Below are 25,027 nucleotides of genomic sequence, written 5' to 3' on the forward strand. Positions count from 1 at the left end.
TCCAGTCCAGCCCCAACCCCGCAGCGAACCTTTCGTCCGCTTACGAGGCGGATTACCCGGCTGCCCGGGCGCGGCTGCTGCCCACGAAGGCCCTTTGCGCGGTACCCGGGAAGGAGCTCCCGGCGCCTGCCTCGCCCACCCCGCAGCCTGGCACCCGCATCGCCAGGGGGCGCTGAGGAATCTCCGCAGCTCCCTGCAGTTTCCCCGCCCCCTCCCTGGCTTTTCTTGCGATTGGCCCGCTGCGCTCAACTCCGCGCTCTGATTGGTTTGCTTTCACGTCAGTCCGAGAGGGGGCGGGCCGAGGTGACGCTCAGCGCCTTCGCTCGGGGCGGTGTCCGGCGCCGGCGACTGAGGGCGGAGTTTGGTAAGCGACGACGCTGGGCAGTCAGACGGCAGCAGTCCTGGGAGGTGTCCGTGCGCGTCCGAACCGCTTCTGGTCCGCCGCAGCCGCCACCCCCAGCTCATCGCTGCACCCGGTCTTCCTGCTCTCCGGCCTTCTATCCGCCGACGCCCTCGAATGCAGAGCCCGGCCGCTGCGTGATGGGGCTGCGGAGCGGCGCCCTGCGGCTCGCGGCGGCCGCTGCTCGCGCTGAAGTGCGTCGGTGCCCGGCCCCCCGCGCCCCCGCGCGCCCCGGCCCCTGCTGACCCGGCCCGCCCGTCGGCCCGCAGCGCGGCTGAGGTGAGGCTGCGAGCGGGCGGCGGTTGGCGCCGAGGAGGGGACCGCTCCCGAAGGCAGGGACGCGGGTCCGGGAGGATCCAGGGGAGGGGGCGGCGGGGCCGGGCGAGGCCGGGGTGAGAATGCCGGGGAGGGGCCCCTTCCTGGCCGCGACGCGCCCCGGGCTGGTGTCCAGCGGCCTGCTGCCCCCCGCAGTGCCCTGCGCCGGCCCTGCGTTTCCCGCGAGCTGCCAGGCCCTGTCCCTGTCCACAGGGTCAGCACGCCCGCCGCGGGCCGACCGTGCCCTGGGCCACGGCGCTGCTCCGCTGGATCCGTCCTTTTCTGTCCCCTTTGCTGTCCCCCATTATGGTTGGCATCGGGGTTGGGCACGAAATGTGGCTATGCCCCTGTGCCAGCTGAAGGCAGCAAAGGGCATCGCGTGGCCCTGGGGGCACCGAGGGCGCGACGCACGGGGAGGGGGCTTATTGGATGTCGGCCAGCAGTGAGCGAGGCTGGTGTGGTCGCGGCGTTGAGCCGACCAGGATTACTCGGGCAGCCATATTGGGAGGATGATCTGACAAATCCTTTAGGAGCCAAGTCCGGTTGCTGGAAGGCACCGAGTGACAGCCCTGGCAGCTTTCAGGGTGACTGGCCGCGCCAGAAGCCAAGTTGTGGGGGTTGGGAGGCCGCTGGAGCAAGCTAGTCATTGTTCATGGAACACAAAACATTCCCGGCCGAAACACCAAAATTGAGCTCCAAAATCACGTTTTCTTCTTGGTGAATTGGTAAAGGAGCTTCCAAGATAAAGTGCCAAGATAAAGAGTCCATTCTTGTTGTGATGAAATTGTATGTTTGTGTACTCATCTGATACACCCAGTGCTGTGGACATAGAAAGCCTGTCGATGTGCATAGGCAGATCTGAGGATTGCCAAGGCCACTCTACTAGTCCAGGTAGTATATTGTATTGAATGGTTAGATTTGCCAAGTAGCTCAACAGGCAGAGATTAAGTAAACTGGAATATTTTGACAGTGCTTGTAGCGATTTTTAGAGGATGCAGGTTGTCATCTTTGTGGAATCTCAAAGTAGCTGAAATTAGATCCCTTGCTCATATATCTCTTCATGCTCCAGGCGCTCTTCGGCCAACACTGAGCATGCTGCTTTGTGTCATAATAATCAAAGTGCGCGATTGGATTTGAATAATTGTTAAAAAGTGATATCATGGTAGATATTTTATTTAAAGCCTGACATTTTGTCTGCTTAGCTTAGTCATAACAAAATTTTATCTCCTCCAAGAAGTGAGGTGGTGTTTTCTAATTTTGTTGGTATTGTTGGGTTATGAAGTAAGTGAAGTTGTTAATGTTCCATTTGGGGTTGGAATATGAAGATTGCAAACATGTTGGCATTGTAAGGCCGATCTGGAAATGATCAATAACTGGATTCTGTGTGAGTCTGTAAATCTGTCTTTTCCTACATCCAAGAGGTGGCAGGACCTGGATAGATAGCCTGCCTGCTCCTTTATTTGTACATTGCTTTCATTCAAATCCCATTTCTCTGCTTGCTCTTTATTTCCCTCTTTCTTTCTTTTTCTTATGGTGTTCAGGATCTAACCCAGGGCCTTATGCATGCTAGGCAAGCAATCTGTCACTGAGCTAGTTCTCAGCCCTCAAACTCTCATTTCTTTCTTTTTTCATTCTTCTTCTTCTTCTTCTTCTTCTTCTTCTTTTTTTTTTTTTTTGGTACTGGATTTAACCCAGGGATGCTTTACTACTGAGCTACATCACTGGCCCTTTTTGTTTTCTATTTTGAGATAGGGTCTCACTAAGTTGCTTAGGGCCTCACTAAGTTGCTGAAGCTTTGAATTGGTAGTTTTCCTGCCTTAGCCTCACTAGTTGCTGGGATTGCAGGTGTGCCCCACCTCCTCTAGGCCCAAACTTCCTTCTTCCCTCCCTTCCTTCCTTTTTTACTGGGGATTAGAACTCAGGGGCACTTAATCACTGAGTCATATCCCTGGCCCTTTTTTTGTATTTTATTTAGAGACAGGGTCTCACTAAGTTGCTTAGTGCCTGACAAGTTGTTGAGGCTGACTTTGAACTCCAGATCCTCCTGCCTCAGTCTCCTGAGCGGCTGGGATTACAGACGTGTGCCTAACCACGGTCTATTTCTTAATGCTTCTTAAGTTAAATTACTTAAAAAATTTTTCCAGTAGGTTTTTCTAGGAAAAATTTTAACATCCTCTATTTTTTTTTCTTTGCAATTTTTATCATTAGAACATTTCCTTTAAAACTTGATTAAATTAAACATGGGTTCAACAGAAACTAGCATTTCTTGCATTACACTAATATGAGAGAAATGCAAAATGTTTGTTTTATAACTCCATGCCCGAAATAAGAAATATTTGTAAGTTTTTAATTTTTAGAGTTTATTTATATAAAGATCTGAAGATTGTGGTTAAAAATAATTTGAGCATTTGGTAAAATTGAACCTGTGTGTGAATCTGATATGGAGATAATCTTTGAGTCTAAGAAGGCTCTGCTTTGATGAATATTTTTCCAGAGTTTATCCAATGAAGAATAGCTTCTGAAGCTTAGGACAGACTCTTTTTCCTTTTCAAGAACAGATATTAATGTGGTTTTCTTTTTTTCTCTTTCTTCTTTCCCATTTTGAATTTGTGCAAGGAATAAATGCCCAGAATTCTGCCAACAGTTTCCAAGGCCAAAGCTTTCTAGTTCCTTTATCTGCTATGGTCTTGTCCTAGGTACAAAGTAAAGGACAACAATGGTCACTGCCTTGTTTGTCCCAGCTGCTAAATCATAGCAGGTCTTTTCCAGGGTTTAAAAAAAAAAAAAAATATATATATATATATAAATATATTTATATACATCCCTTTTGTCTTACAAACAGGTAATTTCACATGGCTCTGAAGTTAAAGGTATCTCATGTGTACTTTATGTAGTTCTCTTTGAAAGAGGGCCTTATCTGAACAAATAAATATACACATATCTATATCTATATCTATATATATTTTTTTTTTGTGTGTGTGTATACAGGATTGAAGAGAAATTAAACAGGTGATTGTGTTAGGAAAACCTGCAAAAGGTACGTTGGAACTGGGCATTGTGGCATGTACCTGGCATTCCAGCTACTCGGGAGACTGAGGCAGTAGGATAGATGACAAGTTGGAGGCTATAGTCTGGGCAACTTCTTGGAGAACCTGTCTCAAAATAAAATAAAAAGGGATGGGGACATAGCTTAGTAATTAAGTGCTGGGCTGGGGATGTGGCTCAAGCGGTAGCGCGCTCGCCTGGCATGCGTGCGGCCCGGGTTCGACCCTCAGCACCACATACCAACAAAGATGTTGTGTCTGCCGAGAACTAAAAAATAAATATTACAGAATTCTCCCTCTCCTCTCTCACTCTCTCTTTAAATAAAAAAATAAAGTAACACAAATCTTATAATTATAAAAAAAAAAAAAAGTGCTTACCTAGCCTGTACAGACCCTGGGTTCAGTCCCTGGTACTGTAAAAAATATAAAACAAAAGACAATTACTAGGTGCAGTGGTGCATTACCTGTAATCCCAGCTGCTCAGGAGGCTGAGACAGGAGGATTGTCAGTTCAAAACCAGCTTCAGCAAGTTAGGCCCTATACTGAGTCCCTGTCTATAAATAAAATATTTTTAAAAGGCTGGGGATGTGGCTCGGTGATTAAGTGTCCCTGGGTTCAATTCCTTGTGGCAAAAAAAAAAAAAAAAAAAGAAGAAGAAAGAAAGAAAGAAAAGGAAAAGAAAATTACCTTGGGCCTCTCCAAGAGTTGGGATTTATTCTTAACAGCCCAATGATTCATTTTTGCTCATTTAGGTCATCACTAGTTAATTGAGAGTGCTTATAGACTTAACTCTTTACCCTCAAAGAACTTTTAACTTTTCCATTTATATAGGTATGGCAAGATAAGGTTGTTAACTCCAACTCCTTTCATTTTAGTACAATTTACTGTTCTGCTACTAATGCCATGGTAGTTTCCACAATTTGCACAGCGCCTCTTTTCCCTTTGTAATGTTACTATTAGAAGCTATTGTAACATTACTATTATCTAATACACTCATATTATTATGACATTATCATATAATAAGTATTAATATGTTTGTGATTGTGGTTATTTGTATATTTTTCAAGTTACAAGACTGTAAATGTCTGATGGGTTCAAACATTATTAAGTATTTAACATGGCATTGTTTACAACAAAGCATTCCTTTCAGCTAATACTGTCCTCTACCATTGGACAACTTTGATTCTTGGCTTGGTTTTCCCTTCCATCAAATTTTTATTTTTAATTTGTTTTTGCATTCTGGGGATTGAACCCTGAGCCTTGTACATGTTAGGCAAGTACTCTACCACTGAGCTACACCCCTAACCCCCATTCAGATTTTTGACATCATCTTGGCAGATGAGATGTCAATGACTGTATAAATAAACAACAGCAGCAGCAACAATAATGATAAAATAACTTGAGCACTTTCTATGTGTCAGGCCTTTTTCTAAGAACTTAACATTGGTTAACTAATTTGTAGGCAACCATGTAAAACAGATACTACTATTGATCCTCTTTTTTCAGATGAAGAAACTGAGACAGAGGCTAAGTGACTTCTCTGAGGTTACTAGAACTAGTTTGTAACTACTCTGCCCATAAAATCTCTTAATTTTTGCTCAAGCAAACATTGTCTTGGTTCTGTTCTAGTAACTCAGTATTGTGGCCACATCTTCTAACATTGCTTTCATATCTGAATTTTGCCTCCCTAACTTAAACCATAATAATTTATAGTTCTTATTGTCATGGTTTCTTTGTTTTCCCATTTCAAGTCTCTTAGCCTGTCAGTCTCTTATAGATTTTACATCTTTCCTTTCTTCTCTACACTGTGACCTGTGGGGTACGTTGCTTCAGTTATTTTCTTACTAGCATTTGCAGTTTTTATTGTTCCTACCCATACCTTCTGTTCTTACTCTGTCATGGAGCAACCTCGTAGAGTATGGGGGTTTAGTGCCCCCATTAATATGGAATTGAGTTCTCTTGTGTGTCTGCTTTGGTGTCTGCCAAAGCAATTCTGCTCAGTTCCCTCCTTGGATTTCCACAGTGGCAGTTCTAAAATCTTGATCACTTGACTCAAGCTTTCATTGCCCCAGGCTTGGCAGAAAATTTTGTCTACCGCCTCATAGGGAAAAAAAAAAAAAAAAAGGCATGAATTCCCTCAGCTTCCCTTTCTTCTACTTAGAAACTTCGCCTTCTTTCTTCCGCTCTTTTCTCTATTCTAAGAACAAGGTTCCTCTCCCTGACTTCTGTTATTTTCTTGACCTGTGTTCTGTATATCTTTGCCTTCTAATCTTTAGGAACTTTTTGTATTAGTTACTTCTTTTTCCCCCGTCACCGACCCTCTCCGTTGTTCCTTGAACATGCCAGACACAGTTCCACCTTAGGACCCTTGCTCTGACTCTCTGCCTGGAATATTATTCTTCTGAAATCTGGCCAACTCCTTCACTTCTTTCAGGTCTTTGATTACATCTCACCTCCTCAACAGGCCTATTCTGACCTTGTTTATGTACCTGAACAGCACCCCTTCCACCATACTCTCTAGATTCCCCTGACTTTGCTGTATTCCCTCCTCAATGCTTATTACATTCTCTGTAGCTTATTTATTATTTTTAATGCCCCGCTACTAGAATGTAAGTTCCTCCATGAGAAGGAATTTATGTATTTTGTTCATTGATTCACCCTAGGAACTTGCTATTACATTGTATTTTATTTTATATTTATATTTTAGTTGTAGCTGGACACAATACTTTTATTTATTTATTTTTATGTGGTTCTGAGGATCAAATCCAGGGCCTCTCATGTGCTAGGCAAGCGCTTTACCGCTGAGCCACAACCCCAGTCCTCACTATTACATTTTAAATACTTAATATGTAGTATAGAAAAGTGCCAATCTATTCTATTATATTAAAAAAAAAAGACTGGGGGAGAGAAGTTCTTCTTTATTTTGATTTTCTTTTCTGATCATCACAGTGAGGTTCTGTCAGTATGGTGAATTCTTGCATTTCTACTTCCATGTCAGCCCAGGACAGAGTGGCTTCAAGGCCTCCCCTGTCTCTGACACTGTTTTTATTGTGGTTTCCAGCCTTTATTGCTGAAACTAGGGGCATGCACACTTCACATTACTGTAACTCTGGATATTTTGCTCACCTCACACCCTCTGTCCTTGAGCTTTGGGATGTTTCTGTTTTGTAGGGCTATTTTAGTTTCCTGAACATTCACATGGCTATCAAACTTATTGAAAACAAATTTTTGTATAATTTACTGGTATTGTTTGATTTTTGTGTTTAGGAATCAGAACTTGGACTGATATATAGTTAAATAGTTGGAATAGACCAGTATAAGACATTTTTTATTTATAATTTATACTACTTACTGCTTTGAGGAAATATTTGAGTAGCTTACTACAAATACCACATAAACTGTAAGATTATTAAAATGTAAGTGAGAAGCAAAAATTTATGTGAAAAGAGAAAAATGTAAAAATAAAATATGCCTAGGCTAAGGTGGTTTTTATAATTTAGGCTTGTGTGTGTGTGTGTGTGTGTGTGTGTGTGTGTGTGTGTGTGTATGTACTAGTGATTGAAACCCAGGGAAATGTACTACTGGAGCTATATCCCCAACCATTTTTTATTTTGAGTCAGAGCTCCTTGAGTTGCCAAGGTTGGCCTAGAACTTTTGATCCTCCTGCCTCAGCCTTCTGAGTCACTGGGATTACAGGCATATGTCACCACCTGGTTTGTAATTTAGTTTGCTTTTTTTTTTTTTAAACCTTTATTTTATGTATTTGTTTTTACATGGTGCTGAGGATTAAACCCAGTGCCTTGCACATGCTAGGTGAGTATTCTCTCCTGCTGAGCCACAACCCCAGCCCTATAACTTAGTTTTGAAATTTTTGGAAGTCAAGCAAAAAGGAAAAGATAAATTATAGTTTTCATTTTGGCAACAGAAAGCCTAATGGCTTTTCAAAACAGACTTTTTTTTTTTTTGGTATTGGGGATTGAACCCAGAGTTGCTTAATTATTTAGCCACATCCTTTCCCAAGACCTCTTAGACCTCTTTTTTTAAAAGTATTTTTTTAGTTGCAGATGGACACAATATCTTTATTTTTTATTTGTTTATTTTTCTGTGGTACTGAGGATCAAACCCAGAGCCTCTACCCCTCCCCTTTTTTAAAAAAAATATTTATTTCTTTAGTTTTAGGTGGACACAGTATCTTTATTGTACATTTATGTGGTGCTGAGAATCGAACTCACTGCCTCATGCATGCTAGGAGAGCGCGCTACCACTTGAGCCACATCCCCAGTCCCTCTACCCCCTTTTATTTAAAAAAATATTTTTTTAATTGTTGTTGGACCTTTATTTATTTTTGTTTATTTATATATAGTACTGAGAATCAGTGCCTCACACATGCAAGGCTCTACCACTGAGCCACAACCCCAGCCCCCACCCTACCCTTTTTATTTTATTTATTTATTTATTTATTTGGGAGTGCCAGGGATTGAACTCAGGGGCACTTGGCCATTGAGCCACATCCCCAGTCCTATTTTGTATTTTATTTAGAAACAGGGTCTCACTGAGTTGGTTAATGCTTCACCATTACTGAGGCTGGCTTTGAATTCAAGATCCTCCTGCCTAAGTCTCCTGAGTGGCTAGGATTACAGGTGTGCACCACTTCACCCAACTTATTTTTTATTTTGAGACAGAACAGGATGTCACTAAGTTGCTTAGGGCCTCACTAAGTTGGTTGATGCTGACTTCAGATTTATGATCTCTCTGTCTCAGACTCCTGGGTGTTACAGGCATCCTAATACAAGGATGCATGTACTAGCCGGTCAAGATGTCATACTCCTGTAATCCTGTGACTAGGGAAGCTAAAGCAGGAGAATTGGAAGTTCATTTTGGGTTCATGGCCAGTCTTGGCAATTTAGTGAAACCCTGTCTCAAAAATAAAAAATAAAAAGGGCAGAGGATATAGCTCAATGGTAGAGTTTCCCTGTGTGCATACTTAGTATTTTCAACATTTTTTAAGTGAAAGGAAGATGTATTCTTCAAACATTACTTTAAAAAAAGTAATCTACCTGGTTTCCAAACTGAGAATATAACATTAAAATTTAATGAAACTAAGTCTTCTCTATGAAAAATAAACCTAATATGGTTTAGTTATCTAACTTTATATAAAGATTAATTTGAGTATCCCAGCAGAAAACTCATTATTCAACCTTGGGGAGTGCCTGCAATACTTGTATTCTGTGTTGTTTGATTTTGTGTTTGTCATCTAAAAGAAAACGTACCTATTAAACTTTGAGAACCAGTTTATTGTATGGCCAAATTAACACCTTTTTATACACAGAAATGTCTAACCTGCATACTTGTCCAGATGGTGAGTTACTTCCCCAAATTGTAGTTGTAAAGGTGTAGTGAGGAGCAGATTTCAGAAAGAAAGTAATCTTGACTAATACTAAACTTGAATTAACCTTTGACTGAAACTTACCATTTCTACCCCATAGCTGAAGTAAATTCAGTCTTTGCCTGGATAATTACAAATGCAATTAATTGTTTTTTGGTACACTTCTTGGTTTATGAGAATAAAATCATGTCACTAGTAAAAAGGAAGATAATTATTTCTTAATAGCAGTGGCAGGAAGACAAGGTCTGATGAATCTTAAGTGTTGTCATTGATTTTGCCCATAGAAGACTGTGTCAGTGGCATGTTGGGATTTGGGTGTGGTAGAGTCTCGGTGGATTTGCACCCCCCCCCAAAAAAAGTAAAAGGTAACCAGAAATAAGAACTAGTTTAACTTCCTAGAAAGGGTCTAATACTAAAGTAACCAGATATTAGAACTAGTTAACTTTCTAGAAAGGGTCTAATACTAAATGTCCAAACTTTGGACTTGACCCCACGTGAAAAATTTAAAAAGAAGTGGGGTGCAGTGGTGTACTCACATAAACCCAGGTACTCAGGAGGCTGAGGCAGGAAGGAGGATCCTAAGTTTGAGTCTAACCTAGGCAATTTAGCAGGACCTGCAAGAACTGTAGATTACTTGCCTAACACATGAAGCCCTAGGTGCAATCTCTCATACCACCACCACATCCCCTCTCCCCTCAAAAAGGGAAAGAATAAATTTTATTTAGAATAGCTTATTTTACTCCATGGGCCATAAGTGCTATTGTTTTTTGATGCACTTCTTGGTTTAAGAGGATAAAATCATGTCACTAGTAAAAAGGAAGATAATTATTCTTTTTTTTTTTAAGAGAGAGAGAGAATTTTTAATATTTAATTTTTAGTTCTTGGCGGACACAACATCTTTGTTGGTATGTGGTGCTGAGGATCGAACCCGGGCCGCACGCATGCCAGGCGAGCGCGCTACCGCTTGAGCCACATCCCCAGCCCTGATAATTATTCTTAATAGCAGTGGCAGGAAGACAATGTCTGATAAATCTAAAAAAATGTATTATTTTAGTGGTGGTTGAAACAGTTGGGGAGCCTGTGTAGTTGCATTGGAGACTGGAAATCTGATCTTTTAGGAGACCATTTCCATGTAGTCTGATTCTTGGCATTGAGTTAGATTAGAAAGAAGCTTTCCTAATATGATCTGTATCAGTGTGGCCCATGACTGATTTTTATTCTAGACTCAAAGATCAAGAGTAGATGAGTATTTCATATACATACGCAAATTCTTACATATTTTGAGATCATTTGTTCATTATCGTCTTGGTCATTGGTACCATATTTGGTCCTAAAATCTTCTTGGTCTTCAGAGAAAGTATTAGATGGAGAAAAGCAAAGACATTATAAAAAAGGATTTTTTTTCACAGCATCTTTATTTTTAATATTTAATTTTTAGTTGTAGATGGACACAACCCCTTTATTTTATTTTTATGTGGTGCTAAGGATTGAACCCAGCACCCCACGCATGCTAGGCAAGTGCTCCACTTCTGAGCCGCAACCCCAGTCCCATAGAATCTTAAAAAAATAAAAATTTTTTTTTTAGTTGTTGATTGGACCTTTATTTTGCTGAGAATTGAACCCAGTGCTCACACGTGCTAGGCAAGCACTCTACCACTGAGCCACAACCCTAGCCCTCATAGCATCTTAATAGGAATTCTATATGTGTGTGTGTACACACACACACACACACACACACACACACACACACGCACGCACACATTTATTTATTTTTTGTAGTTGTAGTTGGACACAGTAACTTTATTTATTTTTATGTGGTGCTGAGGATTGAATCCAGGGCCTTGCACATGCAAGGTGAGCGCTCTACTGCTGAGCCTTAACCCCAGCCCTTAATAGGGATTCTTTAGCTATAGAAATTTATTAATTTTTTTTTTGTGGTGCCACAGATAGAACCCATGTTCTCAAACATGCTAGGCAAGCTCTCTACTACTTGAGCTGCATACCCAGCCTCCCTTTTTAATTAAATTTAATATTGAGAGAGGATCTCATCAGATTTTCCAGGCTGGTCTCAAACTTGTCATTATCTTTCCTCAGTCTCTCAGTATCTGGGATAATAGTTGTGCACTACCATGCCTGACCAGAAATCTACTTTTGATATCTATTCATTCTTTATTTGTTCCTTAAAAATGCAGTTCAACTTGGCATGGCAGTATATCCATGTAATCCCAGCAACTCAGGAGGCTGAGGTAGGAGGATCACAAGTTCCAGGACCCACGCTGGCAACTTCTAACCCTAACCCTAACCCTAACCCTATCTATCCCCAAATCAAAACTTAAAAAGAAAATTCGGGAGGGGAGTGGCTGGGTCGGAATGTAGCCCAGTGGTAAAGTGCCCTAGGGTTTAATCTCTAGTACCAAAACAAACAAAAGAACTGGGGATGTAGCTTAGTAGTAAAGCACCTCTAGGTTCAAAACCCAATATAAATAAATAAATAAGGACTGGGGATGTAACTCAGTGGTAAAGACTCCTGGGTTTAATTCCCAATACACCCCCATGAAATTCAGTGGAAAAGATTATTTTTAAAATAGATTGTTTGTTGATGTAAATTTGTTACTGTGTAGTATTTATGTTACTGTATTTAAAAGACTGCATTTAAAAAAAATCTATATTCTAATAAGCATGGGGTAAATAAACAATCAATGTATGAGTGTTGAATGAACTAACCACAACATAGGGCAGAATGAAGTCAGTAAAAAAATGAATCAATAAAGCAGTCTTAAGGAACAAAGTAAAAGGAGGTAGGTATGACTTTCAACTCAGAAAGGTAGATATTAAGGAATGTATGGTTTAATGCTTCCCACTCCATGGTGACATTTTGACCTCGTCTTTGAAAGATGTGGACTGTGTAATAGTTTGAGAAGGGAGATTGGGTTTCCAACTAACCAAATGTATGATGTAGAAAGAGGGTGGTTGGTAGAGAAAGGCACTTAAAACTGGGCAGTAAAAGCTGAGACCAGGTAAGTAGGTTGAGTTGTGGGGGCCTTGGAATATTTAGGTTATGCTCTGAGGCCATGGAAACCAGTTAGAGATTTTTAAGGAGAGGCAATGACGTGAACTAATCTGTTTTAGGAATATAATCTTGGCAGTTTGGAAATGGATATTACAAAAACAAACCAAAAAAACCAACCCCAAATAAACAAACAAAAAACAAAACAAAACAAAATCCAAAAAACAAAAGTAGTATTATTGCATTATTGTTTATTCACTTTACTAGAAGATCAATTTGTCCTCTCAGAGTCCCTAATAATCCCATGGTACCTCTGAGAGCAAGTGAAAGTTCTGTAAGATCAAAATTAGGTAATTAGGCAAAAATTAATTGAGAAGTATTCAAATGAATTAGACCAAAAAGTTTTATTGCCCCTTTAATGTTAGTGAATGCTTCTGGAATTTTTGCTTCATTCCACTTTCCTAATGCTTCTAATTATGTGTCATAAGGAAGAAAAGCTGGTGAGAGGAATAGTCTAGAACTGAGGCTGTGTAAGTGATTTAGAGTATGTATTGTTACCTTTCCTGCCTGCCTTTGTTTATTGGCTCTTGAAAGTTTGAAAAATATATTTTATGTGAATTATTAAGAAGGGTTGTTCTCTAGTTGGACATGGTGGCCCCTGCCTGTAATCCCTGTAATCCCAGCAGCTCTGGAGGCTAGGCAGGAGGATTGCAAGTTCAAAGCCAGACTTAGCAATGTAGTGAGGCCCTAAGCAATTTAGGGAAGCCTAGGGAGCCCCTGTTTCAAAATAAGAAATAAAAAAGGACTGGGGTTTTGACAATGGTTAAGTGCTCCTGGGTTCAATTCCTGGTACCAAAAACCAAACAAACAAATTAATTAATTAATTAAAGAAGAGTGTGTGTGTGTGTGTGTGTGTGTTTGTTTGTTTTGGTAGTAGGGATTGAGCCCAGGATGCTCTATCACTGAGCTGCATTACTAGTCCCTCCCCTCTTTTTTTTTTAATTTTGAGCAAGATCTTGCTAAGTTGCTGAGGCTGGCTTCAAATTTGCATCAGCCTCCTGATCCTCTTGCCTCAATCCTCTTGCCTCAGCCTCCTGAGTTGCCATCACCTCTGACTTCTGAAACATTTTTTTTTTTTGTACTGGGGATTGAACCCAGGGGTACTTAACAACTGAGCTACATCCTCAGCCTTTTTTTTTTTTTTTTTGAGACACTAAGTTACAACCTCATTAATATGCTGAGGCTGCTTTGAACTTGAGCTCTTCCTGCCTCAGCCTCCCAAACTGCTGGATTACATTTGTTCTTCCACTTCCTGTAACTTCTTAAAAATATTCTGTAATTATCGTTTCTCATTGGACTTTCAACTCCATTTAAGATTTATATAACAAGTTCTTTTTCTTTCTTTCTTTCTTTTCTTTTTTTTTTTTTTTTGAGGAGCAAGGAGTTTCAAAACTATTTTGGCAGACATCTATTATTAAAAGTGATACTGTTTATAGTATTAGGGAAGTAACAAAGTAACTTTTCTTTTTGTACCAGGGATTGAACTCAAGGGTCACATCCCCAGCCCTTTTTAATATTTTATTTAGAGACAGGGTCTCATTGAGTTGCTTAGGCCCTTGCTAAGTTGTTGAGGGCTAGCTTTGAATTCATGATCCTCCTGCCTCAGCCTCCCAAGCTGCTTGGATTACAGACATAGGCTACCAAGCCTGGTTATTAACTCTTTTTATAATACATGCAACAATAGTTTCCAATTACTGTGCAGCCGCTTTTTAAAAATATTTTTATTAATTTTTGATGACCCTTATTTTATTTACTTATTTACATGTGGTGCTGAGAATCCCACCCAGTGCCTCACATATGCTAGGCAAGTGTTCTACCACTGAGCCACAACCCTAGCCCTACTGTGCAGACTTTTAACTCACAGCCTAACTTGTGCCAGTTTGTAATCCCAGGTAATTGGGAGGCTGAGGCAGAAGGATCTCAATTTGAGGCTACCCTGGGCAATTTAGCAAGACTGTGTCTCAAAATAAAAAATTAAGAGGTCTGAGGGTTTAGCTCAGTGGTAGAGTTCCCCCTGATTCAATTCCCAGTACCAGAAAACAACAACAAAAACAAAACAGTAACATCAACAACAATAACAACAAAAACCTCACTGGTGAAGATGATTAGTTTCCTGAGAGAGTTAAAAAAATGGTGGGCTGGGATTGTGGCTCAGCCGCAGAGCATTTGCCTAGCATGTTCGAGGCATTGGGTTTGATCCTCAGCACCACATAATTTAAAAAAAAATAAAATAAAGGTATTTAAAAACAATGGGAAAAATATGTATTTAGATTCAGATTGTTATATGAAAGTAATTGTTAAATTACTTTCACATAACAATCTGAATGTATTGCTTCCAAAAAGGATGGCTATTAGCTTTTTAAATTAGAAATGAAATTGAATTAATCTTTTCTTTGTGATGACATAACCTCTTTTTTTTTTTTTGAAATTTTTTCTTAATGCCATTTAAACATTAGTCTATTGATACATAGTAATCAGGAATTCAACAATAAAATTGCTATCTCCAGCACCTTGTGTTTTAGAGGATTAGAAATTTAAGATTGTGTTCTTGTTTTCAGGGAATTTAAAATCTATAGCAGGAACAAAAATAATTTATTCTGCCTGGGGTAAGGTCAAAGAATTGAAAAGTTGGATTCATTCATTCATTTGTTTGTTTATTTAGTGTTTCAGCACTAGGGATTAAACTCGGGGACTTCATATGCTAGGCAAGTATTCTACCACTAAGCGATATCCCCAGCTCTCTATAAAGTATTAGAGGAAACAGTTGCTTTTAGTTCAGGAATGTGTAAAGGTCTTGAAAGAATAAATTGGAGTTTGGAAAGAACAGGAGAAGAGTAAGGCATTGTGTGAGAATATTACAGAATAGGCAGAGAACACTTGACCAAATGATCAGTCTTAACTTCATTTTTAAGGCACAGAGGCAAGAAAACACAAGAAGATTCTGAAGCTCTCTGGTGGGGCATGGTTAGGGAATGTGGATGGAAGGCTGTGTTTTGGGTCCTGCAAAAATAGTTTGTTTATGTTTCAGAACAATTTAAAGCTAGTGTGGGGAGTTCCGCCATTGAGTGTAGGGAAAATCAACATTTTTAAGTGGACGGTGACAGGAATAGACCTGTATTTCAGAGAGGCAAATCTGACAGTATTGCGTAGATGGAACAGATAAAAATGGGAATGTTGTATAGTATGAATGGGGTAGAAGGAAGAAAGAGATAAAGCTGCTTAAGAGGGCCTTGGAGGGGCTCAGTGGTACAGCACCTGCTTAGCATGTGCTAGGACCCCATGTCTATTCCACGGCACCACCACATAAATAAATAAATAAATAGGCAGGCCTTCAAAAGTATTGAAGGCCTAACGGGTATGTTGGTAGAAAAGGAAGAGATAGACGAGGGAACAGAATGGTGGGAACATTAAAAGAAGTAGAAAAGAGGTAAAAGAGGGCTGGGGATATATAGCTCATTTGGTAGAGTGCTTGTCTTGCATGCATAGGTCTTGGGTTCAATCCCCAGCACTCCCCCCCCCACACACACACAAAAAAAAAAAAAAAAAAAAAAGAAAAAGGAAAAGAGTAAAAGATCTGGTAGTATTTGGAGGAGAGATAGTTTACTGATAACATAGCTAGATAGAGGAATCAAGCAGTCTCCTGAAAACATGAATTGTATAAGGACTTTGATACTGGAAATGTTAGTGTTTTGGTTCATAGTTACAAATGCGTACTACCTTATACCTTATATCAGAAGCACAGTAAAAAGAGGATTTAGCCTGGGCTGTCTTGTTTGTTAAGTCAGAAGTATTCAACACTCCAGTGGGCCCTGGGTAGAACACACATACACATACATAAATTAATTTAAATACCTATAGTATTTAATAACTGTCGGCTCTTTGGCAACCTTGCTTTTTCTATTCCTGATTATTTTTTAAATTTTTTTTGATACTGGGGAATGATCCTAGGGTGCTTTACCATTGAGCCATGTTGCCAGCCCTTTGTTTTTTTGTTTTGAGACAGGGCCTCCCTGACTAAATGGCTTAGGACCTCGCTAAATTGCCGAAGCTGGCCTTGAACTTGGAATGCTCCTACCTCAGCTTCCTGAGCAGCTGGGATTATAGGCGTGCACCACTGCATCTGGCTTTTCTATTCCTGATTGTTTTTTAAAATTAGTTTCTATAGATTTTCTTGACTGAAAAAAATATTTGCATATGGTTGATAATGCAAGCTTCTTTTATAACACTTCCTCCCCAATTATGCTGTTTATTGGATTAAACAGGGCAACTTGGTCTGTAGATTTTCCCACATTTTGAATTTGGCTGATTGTATCTTTGGCATCTCATCTGAATTTCCTCTTTGCTCCCTATATATCTGGTGAACTGATAGTTAGATCTAAGACTTCATTCTGTTACAACTTCATTTTTTATTTTATGTATATTTTATATTTTGCTAGTTTTCAGAATATTGAGATTTTTCTTTATTATTTTTTTCTTTATTTTATTCACTTACTTAAATGTGGTGCTGAGACTCAAACCCAGTGCCTCATACATGCTAGGCAAGTGCTCTACCACTGATTCACAACCCCAGCCCTGTTACAGTTTCTTTCTAAGGGAGTGGGGCAAGGAGGGAGTGGGGCAAGAATGCTTCCTAGGTGGGGCTGGGATGTGGCTCAAGCGGTAGCGCGCTCGCCTAGCATGCGTGCGGCCCGGGTTCGATCCTCAGCAGCACCACATACCAACAAAGATGTTGTGTCCGCCGAGAACTAAGAAAAAATAAATAAATGTTAAAATTCTGTCCCCCTCTCTCACTTTCTCTTTAAAAAAAAAAAAAAAAGAATGCTTCCTAGGTGGTGCTGTGTATTCCATCAAGAGGGGCTATATGGCCTTGGTGTCCTACTTCTAGTGGTTTGAGACTGATCAACTGAGTGGGACATGGTGGTGCATGTCTTGTAATTCCAGCTATTCAGGAGATTGAGTCAGAAGGATTGCAAGTTTGAGATCAGTCTGGGAAAATCAGTGAGACACTGTCTCAATTTTTTTTTTTTTTTTTAAGAAAGAGAGAGAATTTTTTTTTTTAATATTTAATTTTTAGTTTTCGGCGGACACAACATCTTTGTCTGTATGTGGTGCTGAGGATCGAACCCGGGCCGCACGCATGCCAGGCGAGTGTGCTACCGCTTGAGCCACATCCCCAGCCTGAGATTTTTCTTTATTATTTTTTTCCTTTGGTGGTTCAAAGGGTCAAACCCAGGACCTCATACCCCATACCCCAGTCGATAATTTGAGATTTTCTAAAGTGTCATTATAAACTCATAACTTCATGTATTTGATGTTTTCTAATCCATTTGCAGTTTTTTCTTCTTCTTCTTTTTTTAATTTTAATTATCCGGTTTGGTCAGTGAGAGCTCCTTTAGGCTGGCACCCCTGTCCTTTGGACATGATCCATTCATCTTTGATAGGATTTTGCTCTTGGGCACACAAAATGTTCTAGGATTTCCTTGAAATTTCTTGCCAGACTTGAAATTTTCAAGGAATGAAAGTTCAAGGAGATTTTTTAAGAAATAAAATTTTCACCTTAAGAAGCCATTAAAAATACAGGTGTAGTGGTGCATGCCTCTAATTCCAGTGGCTTGAAAGGCTGAGGCAGGAGGATAACAAGTTCAAAGCCAGCCTTAGCAACTTAGAGAGACCCTTTCTCAAAATTAAAAATTAAAAAATGGGCTGAAAATGTGGCTCATTGGTTAAGTCCTACTGGGTTCAATCTGTGGTACCAAAAATAAAAGGAATAGTGCAAGATAGAATGCAGTTATGTAAAACGATAGCAGTGTCTCACAGTGTGTTCCAGTGTTTGAAGTGAGGAACCATTGATTGATTCCTGGAATGTTTGGGTAAGGTATTTTGGAAGAGATGAGATTGGGTGAGAGAGAGAAAAAAAAAAAAAAAAAGAGAAAACCTGTATGCCCATTGTTGGGCAGAAATACGAGGTGTTTGTGGGGTAGTGAAGGAGCTTGGCTAGAGTATTTTGACTTTGGTCTTGATCTTGGAAGCACAGAGGAATATGAGAATGTTCTCACAATTGAGAGCGACAGGGAAAGTCATACTTTCTAACATGGTTTAGCAGTAGTTTAAAGCAGTGGTTTTTGTGTAGGGATCTACGACATAATCTTTGAAAGAAAAAACAAAGCAAAAACCCTAATGTCAGGATCCTATCTTTAAAGTGTTGTATTAGATAAGCGACTTGTATTAGATTTGCTTCCAGAGACAATTTGTGTTTACTTTTATAAATAGATTAAGCAGTAGCATCTTTTTAAACCTAGTTTTTCCCCTTTTAATTAGTGGAGGGGGGAGTCTAGGCTCATTTGCTTTTCAAAAGACTGCTGTGTGATTTCGTTTTGTGTAACTCTGTTTGATTCTATTGAGTCAAAGACTAAAATTCAAAGAAGAGTTCATCTGTTCCAAGTATTCTAGGCATGTGGTAGTGAGCCCATGGATTAGGGGAAGGCAATGAGGAGGAGAGGTAGGAGGGACCAGAACAATGCAAATTTCTGTCTGAAAAGTTTTCCTATGGTTTGTCATGAATAATGTCAATGCTAATACAGGGATTCTAAAAGAAGAAAACAAAGATGACCTCAGAACTTAAATAATGGGGCCTGGGAGAATGATGTTGGCAGAAATGGGAAGATTGAAAAATCATTAGTTTGGGAAAGAAGATATGGACATGATGAAAGTTGAGATGATGGTGATATATTAAAGGGAACTCTAGGAGGTTGAAATGTGTTTGATATCATGCTTTATCAGAATGCATCATCTTTTTGGCATGGTACTTAACTGGTGAATACAAGATATGCTATATCAATTGGAGGGTATAATAATTCCCAAAGTTTTCATTTGATAAATGCAATCACAAAAATATTTGATATATTAAATAAAGTACTATTAGTTCCATATAAAGTAAAATGAAAAACAGATTGGAAAAAACATTGCAACATATATATAAAAATATTAGTATTAAAAATATTGTCATCATTTAAAGCAAAACCAAAAATCAGCAAATAGGCAAAGACTCAAACAGATGATTCCCACAGCTTGGTAATCTAGTTCATTAATTTATTTGTTCAACAGACACTGAGCTCTTCAAACAGGTACTGTTCTAACTGCTAGCACATAGGACAGGAGATCTCTGAATACTTTGGTATGGCCTGAGAGATGGACATTGATATTACTGCTAGGAGAATTAGTGCACTGAGGTAGAGAGTGACTTGGGATTTTATTTTTTGCCTTTTCCTGGGGAAAACATTGGTAGTGTTGTGCCACTGAAGGTTAGTATTTCTAAACTATTTAATTATGTGGAAAAAAATTGGTCAGATTTAAATACTGGTTGGGTTCCCTGATAATTGGACTCATAAATACTTTTCTTTTTTAACTTTTCCCTTTTCATTTTATTCATGAATATTAATAGAGTAATGAATAGAGTGTAGACTTCTTCCTGACTAGAGAGAGAGAAGAGAGGTTGCTTCTTGTGGAGATTACATACTTTTTTTTTTTTTTCACTGAAGAGTGTTGATGTTGTTTTATTGGGATGGGAATTATTCCTCAGAAAATATTAACATTTTTTTTTCTGGCTTCTTTTAGTAGTGAAATGTAGTGATTTCACTACATTCTGCCACGAGTCCCTGGCACATCTGAAGTGTAGGACCTGAGTCTGTGGGAATCTTCTCTGCTTATTGTGTAGAGTGCTCCTGCGGGTCAAATGGGATGCATGCCAAGGAACTTCCAAGTTAATTACTACATAGGGGTAATTAAAGGAGCCAGCACAAACTTATCTCTGTCCTTTGCTGTTTAATTACACATGGTATAACCAAATGGTTCAAACTTTAATTAAAAGTATAAAATTCAATACATTGCTTTAAAGAAAGGAAATAGGGGGTTTGCAGATGGGAAGTTAGCTGTTCAAGGAACCCTTTTAACAAATAAACATTGTAAATTTTTCATTTACCTTTGAAGATTGATCCAGAAATACAGAAAGCAAGATAGATGCCTGTTTTTGTTTTTTTTTTTAGAGTTTTAAAAGTTTAGGGACTTTTTTTTTAGATATGAGAAGGAGATAATAGAGTAAGAAACCAAATTTCTTTCTTCAATACTTGATAATTTACTACTAGCTATATGACTTGTGGGGGAGAAAGGGAATGAGATTTCTAGAAATGAAAATAAGTAGAACTCTTAGGCTTCAGTGTGCTTATGTTTCCTTTAATTTTGACTATCTTGTATGGAACCTTTTTCTTTTTAAAGGAAACTTGAACATAACTTAAAGAAGATTTGATACTTTATTTCTGGACTGCATATACATTACAAAGGCCATCAGAATGTCGGGAGCCTCAGTGAAGGTTGCTGTCCGAGTGAGGCCCTTCAATTCTCGAGAGACCAGCAAGGAGTCCAAGTGCATCATTCAGATGCAAGGCAACTCGACCAGTGAGTGGATATTCTTTTTTATCAGTTCTGTATCTCACCTTCTTCACCTCCCTCCCTGCCCTTCTTTCTGTGATCAGAATAAATGAACATTTGTATGTTGACACTTTGAACTTTGCCATTCTGAATGATCCATTCTTTGCTTCCTCCTCTGAGATATTTGCTGCAATACTTAAATGTGGACTGTGTATTTTGCTCTTTATAATTGGAAACCATGAATAAATGAACTGATTTAGCTATTATTAATGCCTTCTAAGTAGTTGACATTTTAATGACAGTAAAGATGTAAGCAGTGATTTTATTAAATCATGACATAAAATAGCTATGAAAGTCCCGAGAGAGAGAGAGAGAGAGAGAGAGAGAGAGAGAGAGAGAGAGGATTTTTTAATATTTATTTTTCAGTTCTCAGCGGACACAACATCTTTGTTTGTATGTGGTGCTGAGGATCAAACCCGGGCCACATGCATGCCAGGCGAGCGCGTATCGCTTGAGCCACATCCCCAGCCCTTCTTTCTCTATTTTAAATAGCATTTGAACTTGCCAAGATGGTCTTAAAATTTATCTTCCTAAATAAGTGTGGTAACACATGCCTGTAATCAATCTCAGCAGCTAGAAAGGCTTAGGCCAGAGGATCATGAATTCAAAGCCATCCCCAGCAACTTATCAAGGATCTAAGCAACTCAGTGAGACCCTTTCTGTAAATAAAATATAAAAAAGGGCTGGGGATGTGGCTCAGTGGTTGAGTGCCCCTGAGTTTAGTCTCTGGTAACAAAAAAAAAAAGTTTCTGAGATTGGCTTCAAACTTGCAATCCTCCTGCTTCAGCCTCCAGAGTCGCTGGGTCATGGGCATATGCCACTGTGCTTGGCCTTCTTCAGTAACGTTTAAATAAGATTAAACATATTTATTTCCGCAAACATTTATTTATAAAGAAATTTTTAAAAAGGGGGCAGGTGGGCTGGGGATATGGCTCAGTGGTAAAGCAGTCCTGAGTTTAATCCCTGCTACCAAAAAAAAAAAAAAAAAAGAAAGAAAGAAAGAATGTAATGTGACTTGGGTCTGTGGGCAAATTATTATTTAAAATACAGGCAGGCTCTTCTATCTTCAAATCTATAATTTTTGCAATAAAGAAGAATCATTGATCTTTCAGACAAAATTCTAAAGTAACCATTTTGACCTCATCTGTCTGCTAGTGGTCAATATTTGTTCCATAAAAGCCAGCTAGATATTGCAGCCCACATTTCAGGATAGTTAATATAGAACTTAAAGTATTTCATTGATAAATGCAGTATAACTTTTCATTTGTCTGATTGTACATGATGTAGAGTTAAACAGGTCATGTAATTATATATGTACAGGGTAATAATGTTTGATTCATTCTACTATCATTCCTACTCCAATATCCCCCCTTAATTTGACGACCCCCCCCCCCCATTGGCTTCTGCATATCAGAGAAAACATTTGGCCTTTGGTTCTTTGGGATTGGCTTATTTTGCTTAGCATAATGTTCTCCATTTTCATCCATTTACTGGCTAATTTCATTCTTCTTTAAGGCTGAGTAATGTTCCATTGCATGTATATACTACAGTTATTTTTAATCCATTCATCTATTGAAGGGCATCTAGGTTGATTCCATAATCTGACTATTGTGAATTGAGCTGCTATAAACATTGATGTGGCTGTGTCACTGTAGTATGCTGATTGGAAGTCCTGTGGGTATAAACCTAGGAGTGGGATGACTGGATCAAGTGATGGTTCCATTCCAAGTTTCAAACTGGTTTTTAAATAAAGATTCAAGTCATGGGTGGGGTGGTGTGTACTTATAGTCCCAGCTACTCAGGAAGCTGATGCAGGAGGATTGCTTGTGTTCAGGAGTTCAAGGCCAGGCTGGGCAACATAGCAAGACCCTATCTCAGAAAAAGAAAGAAAGAAAAAGAAAGAGAAAAAGAAAAGATTAAAAAATAGTAGTCTAGCCAGGTATGGTGACACATTGCCATCCTTTTTTGTTTTTTATTTTGAGACAAGGTCTTGCTAAGGGCCTTGCTAAGTTTCTGAGCCTGGCCTTGAAGCTGTGATCCTCCTGCCTCAGCCTTCCAAGTCACTGGGATTACAAGCATGTGTCTCCTGCCTCTCAATATTGTTACATTGGGGACTCAAGCTTCAGTCAGAGTTTTGGTGAAGACAAACCATCTTTAAACTCTTGTAAAAAGTTTTTCTGTAGAGAAATAAATGTGAGTCTGCTTGTTTTCTGATTTTGCCTGTTATCCTAGGGTTGCAGGAGGCTGAAACAGGAAGATTACAAGTTGTAGGCCTGCCTGGACAATTTAGTGAGAACCTGCCTCAAAATAAAAAATAAAGGGGCTGGGGTTGGGGCTCAGCAGTAGAGCACTTACCTAATATGGGTGAGGCCCTGGGTTCAGTCCTCAGCACCACATAAAAATAAATAAATAAAGATATGTGGGTGAGGCCCTGGGTTCAGTCCTCAGCACCACATAAAAATAAATAAATAAAGATATTGTGTCCAACTATAACTAAACTAAATATTCTTTTATAACTTTAAATTTGTTTTAATTAGTTGCACATGACAGTACAATGATCTTGACATATCATACATTTGAATCAGATGGGATATATTTTCTCATTTTTCTGAGTCTACAGGTTGCAGATTCACATTAGTCTTGTAGTCACGTATATACACACAGCAATAATAATTTCTATTTTAACTAAATATTTTTAAAAAAATAAATAAAAAATAAAAGGGGGTCGAGATGCAGCTCAGTGTCAGGGTGCTTCTGGATTTAATCTCTGGTAACACATAAAAAAGATAGGTGTCTCAAAAGCTATACCCTTATATGTTAACTTTGTCAATTGTGCCAATGGTTCTATGAATTATATTTTGTGAATAATTGTCAAAGAGACACACAAAAGTCAACACTGAATGTATACTTTATTCATTTATTTTTTAAAATTTGTTCTACTTAGTTGTACATGACAGCAGAATAAATTTCAATTAATCATACACAAATGGAGTGTAACATTTAAATTCTCTGGTTGTACACGGTGTAGAGACGCCCCATTCATGCAATCATATATGTACCTAGGGTAATGATGTCCATCTCATTTAGTCATCTTTCCTATCCTCATAACCCTTTCCCACCTCTCCTTGAATGTGTACTTTAAATAGGTTAACTTTATGGAATATAAATTACACTTGAATAATCCTTTTTTTTTTTTTTTTAATGTAGTGAGGATTGAATCTAGGGGCACCCAACCACTGAGCCACATCCCCAGCCCTATTTTATATTTTTTATTTAGAGACTGGGTCTCTTTGAGTTGCTTAGTGCTTCTTGGCTGCTTAGGCCAGCTTTGAACTTGCAATCCTTTTGTCTCAGCCTTTCCAGCTGCTGGGATTACAGGCATGGGCCACTGTGACTGGCTAATTTTTAAAAATTTGGAACAGGGTCTTTATAAATTGTTGAGGCTGGCCTCAGCCTCCTGAGAGGTTGGGATCACAGAAATTTGCCACCACGCTTGGCACAAAGACTTATCCTGTCACATAGTCAACCAGTTCTTTTCCTCATAAGCAACTTATATTAGATTTCCTTCCAGAGACAATTTAAGTCTACTGCTTAATAGATTAAGCAGTAGCATCTTTTTAACTCTAGTTTTTCCCCTTTAAATTAGTGATAAGTAATGGTAGCTGCTCTGTATTTTGTTTTCTTTTTTTGGTGGTACTGAGGATTGAATCCAGGGATGCTGTATCTCTGAAATTTATCCCCATCCTTTTAATTTTTTTTTTGAGACAATTAAGGGTTTTCCTTAATTACTGAGGCTGGCCTGAAACTTGTAATCCTCCTGCCTTAACCTCCTGAGTAATTGGGAATACAGTGTGTACCACTGTGTCCTGCTGCCTTACATGTTTTAAGTATTTGAATAATATAATCCATGTTTATAATTTGTAAAAGTTGTTTTCTTTGATTTTAGCATGAAAGACTATCCATATAATTAATAAAGGGTTTTATTTATTAGCAAGTATGTACTACATGTCTTATGGTATGCTAAGTACTACAAAAAGTGTCAAAAGTAATCCATTGACTATCTAGAACAATAAACTATTGGTACATAGTACAATTAAAAGCTTGTCTTAGTCCATTTTCTGCACTAAAACAAGAAAATGTCTGGGTAATTTATAAAGGAAAGAGGTTTATTTTGACTCACAATCTTGAAGTTCAAGAGCATGGTACTGGCACTTGCTTGACTTGTTGAGTTGGTCTCATGCTGCTTCAATAATGGAGGAAAAGTAGAAGGCAAGCAGATGTGTGTGAAGGAGTAGGGAAGGGCCAGGCTGCTTTATAGCAACCCATTCCTG

At 39.1% G+C, this 25,027-nt stretch overlaps 1 protein-coding gene across 24 annotated transcripts in view; it reads left to right on the plus strand.

Annotated features, from left to right (window-relative positions):
- Positions 1-558: 558 nt before the first annotated feature.
- Kif1b (kinesin family member 1B) overlaps positions 559-25,027 on the plus strand; it is a 151,015-nt gene continuing 126,546 nt past the window's right edge. For all 24 annotated transcript variants that reach the window (XM_078025246.1, XM_078025248.1, XM_078025254.1 and 21 more), the window contains exons 1-2: positions 559-679; positions 20,484-20,663. In XM_078025246.1, the coding sequence (XP_077881372.1) occupies positions 20,558-20,663 (106 nt within the window). In that variant the 5' untranslated portion in view covers positions 559-679; positions 20,484-20,557. The remainder of the gene's footprint in view (positions 680-20,483; positions 20,664-25,027) is intronic.

The sequence above is a fragment of the Ictidomys tridecemlineatus genome, chromosome 11, assembly GCF_052094955.1.
Source record: "Ictidomys tridecemlineatus isolate mIctTri1 chromosome 11, mIctTri1.hap1, whole genome shotgun sequence".
Classification (NCBI taxonomy): Eukaryota; Metazoa; Chordata; class Mammalia; order Rodentia; family Sciuridae; genus Ictidomys; species Ictidomys tridecemlineatus.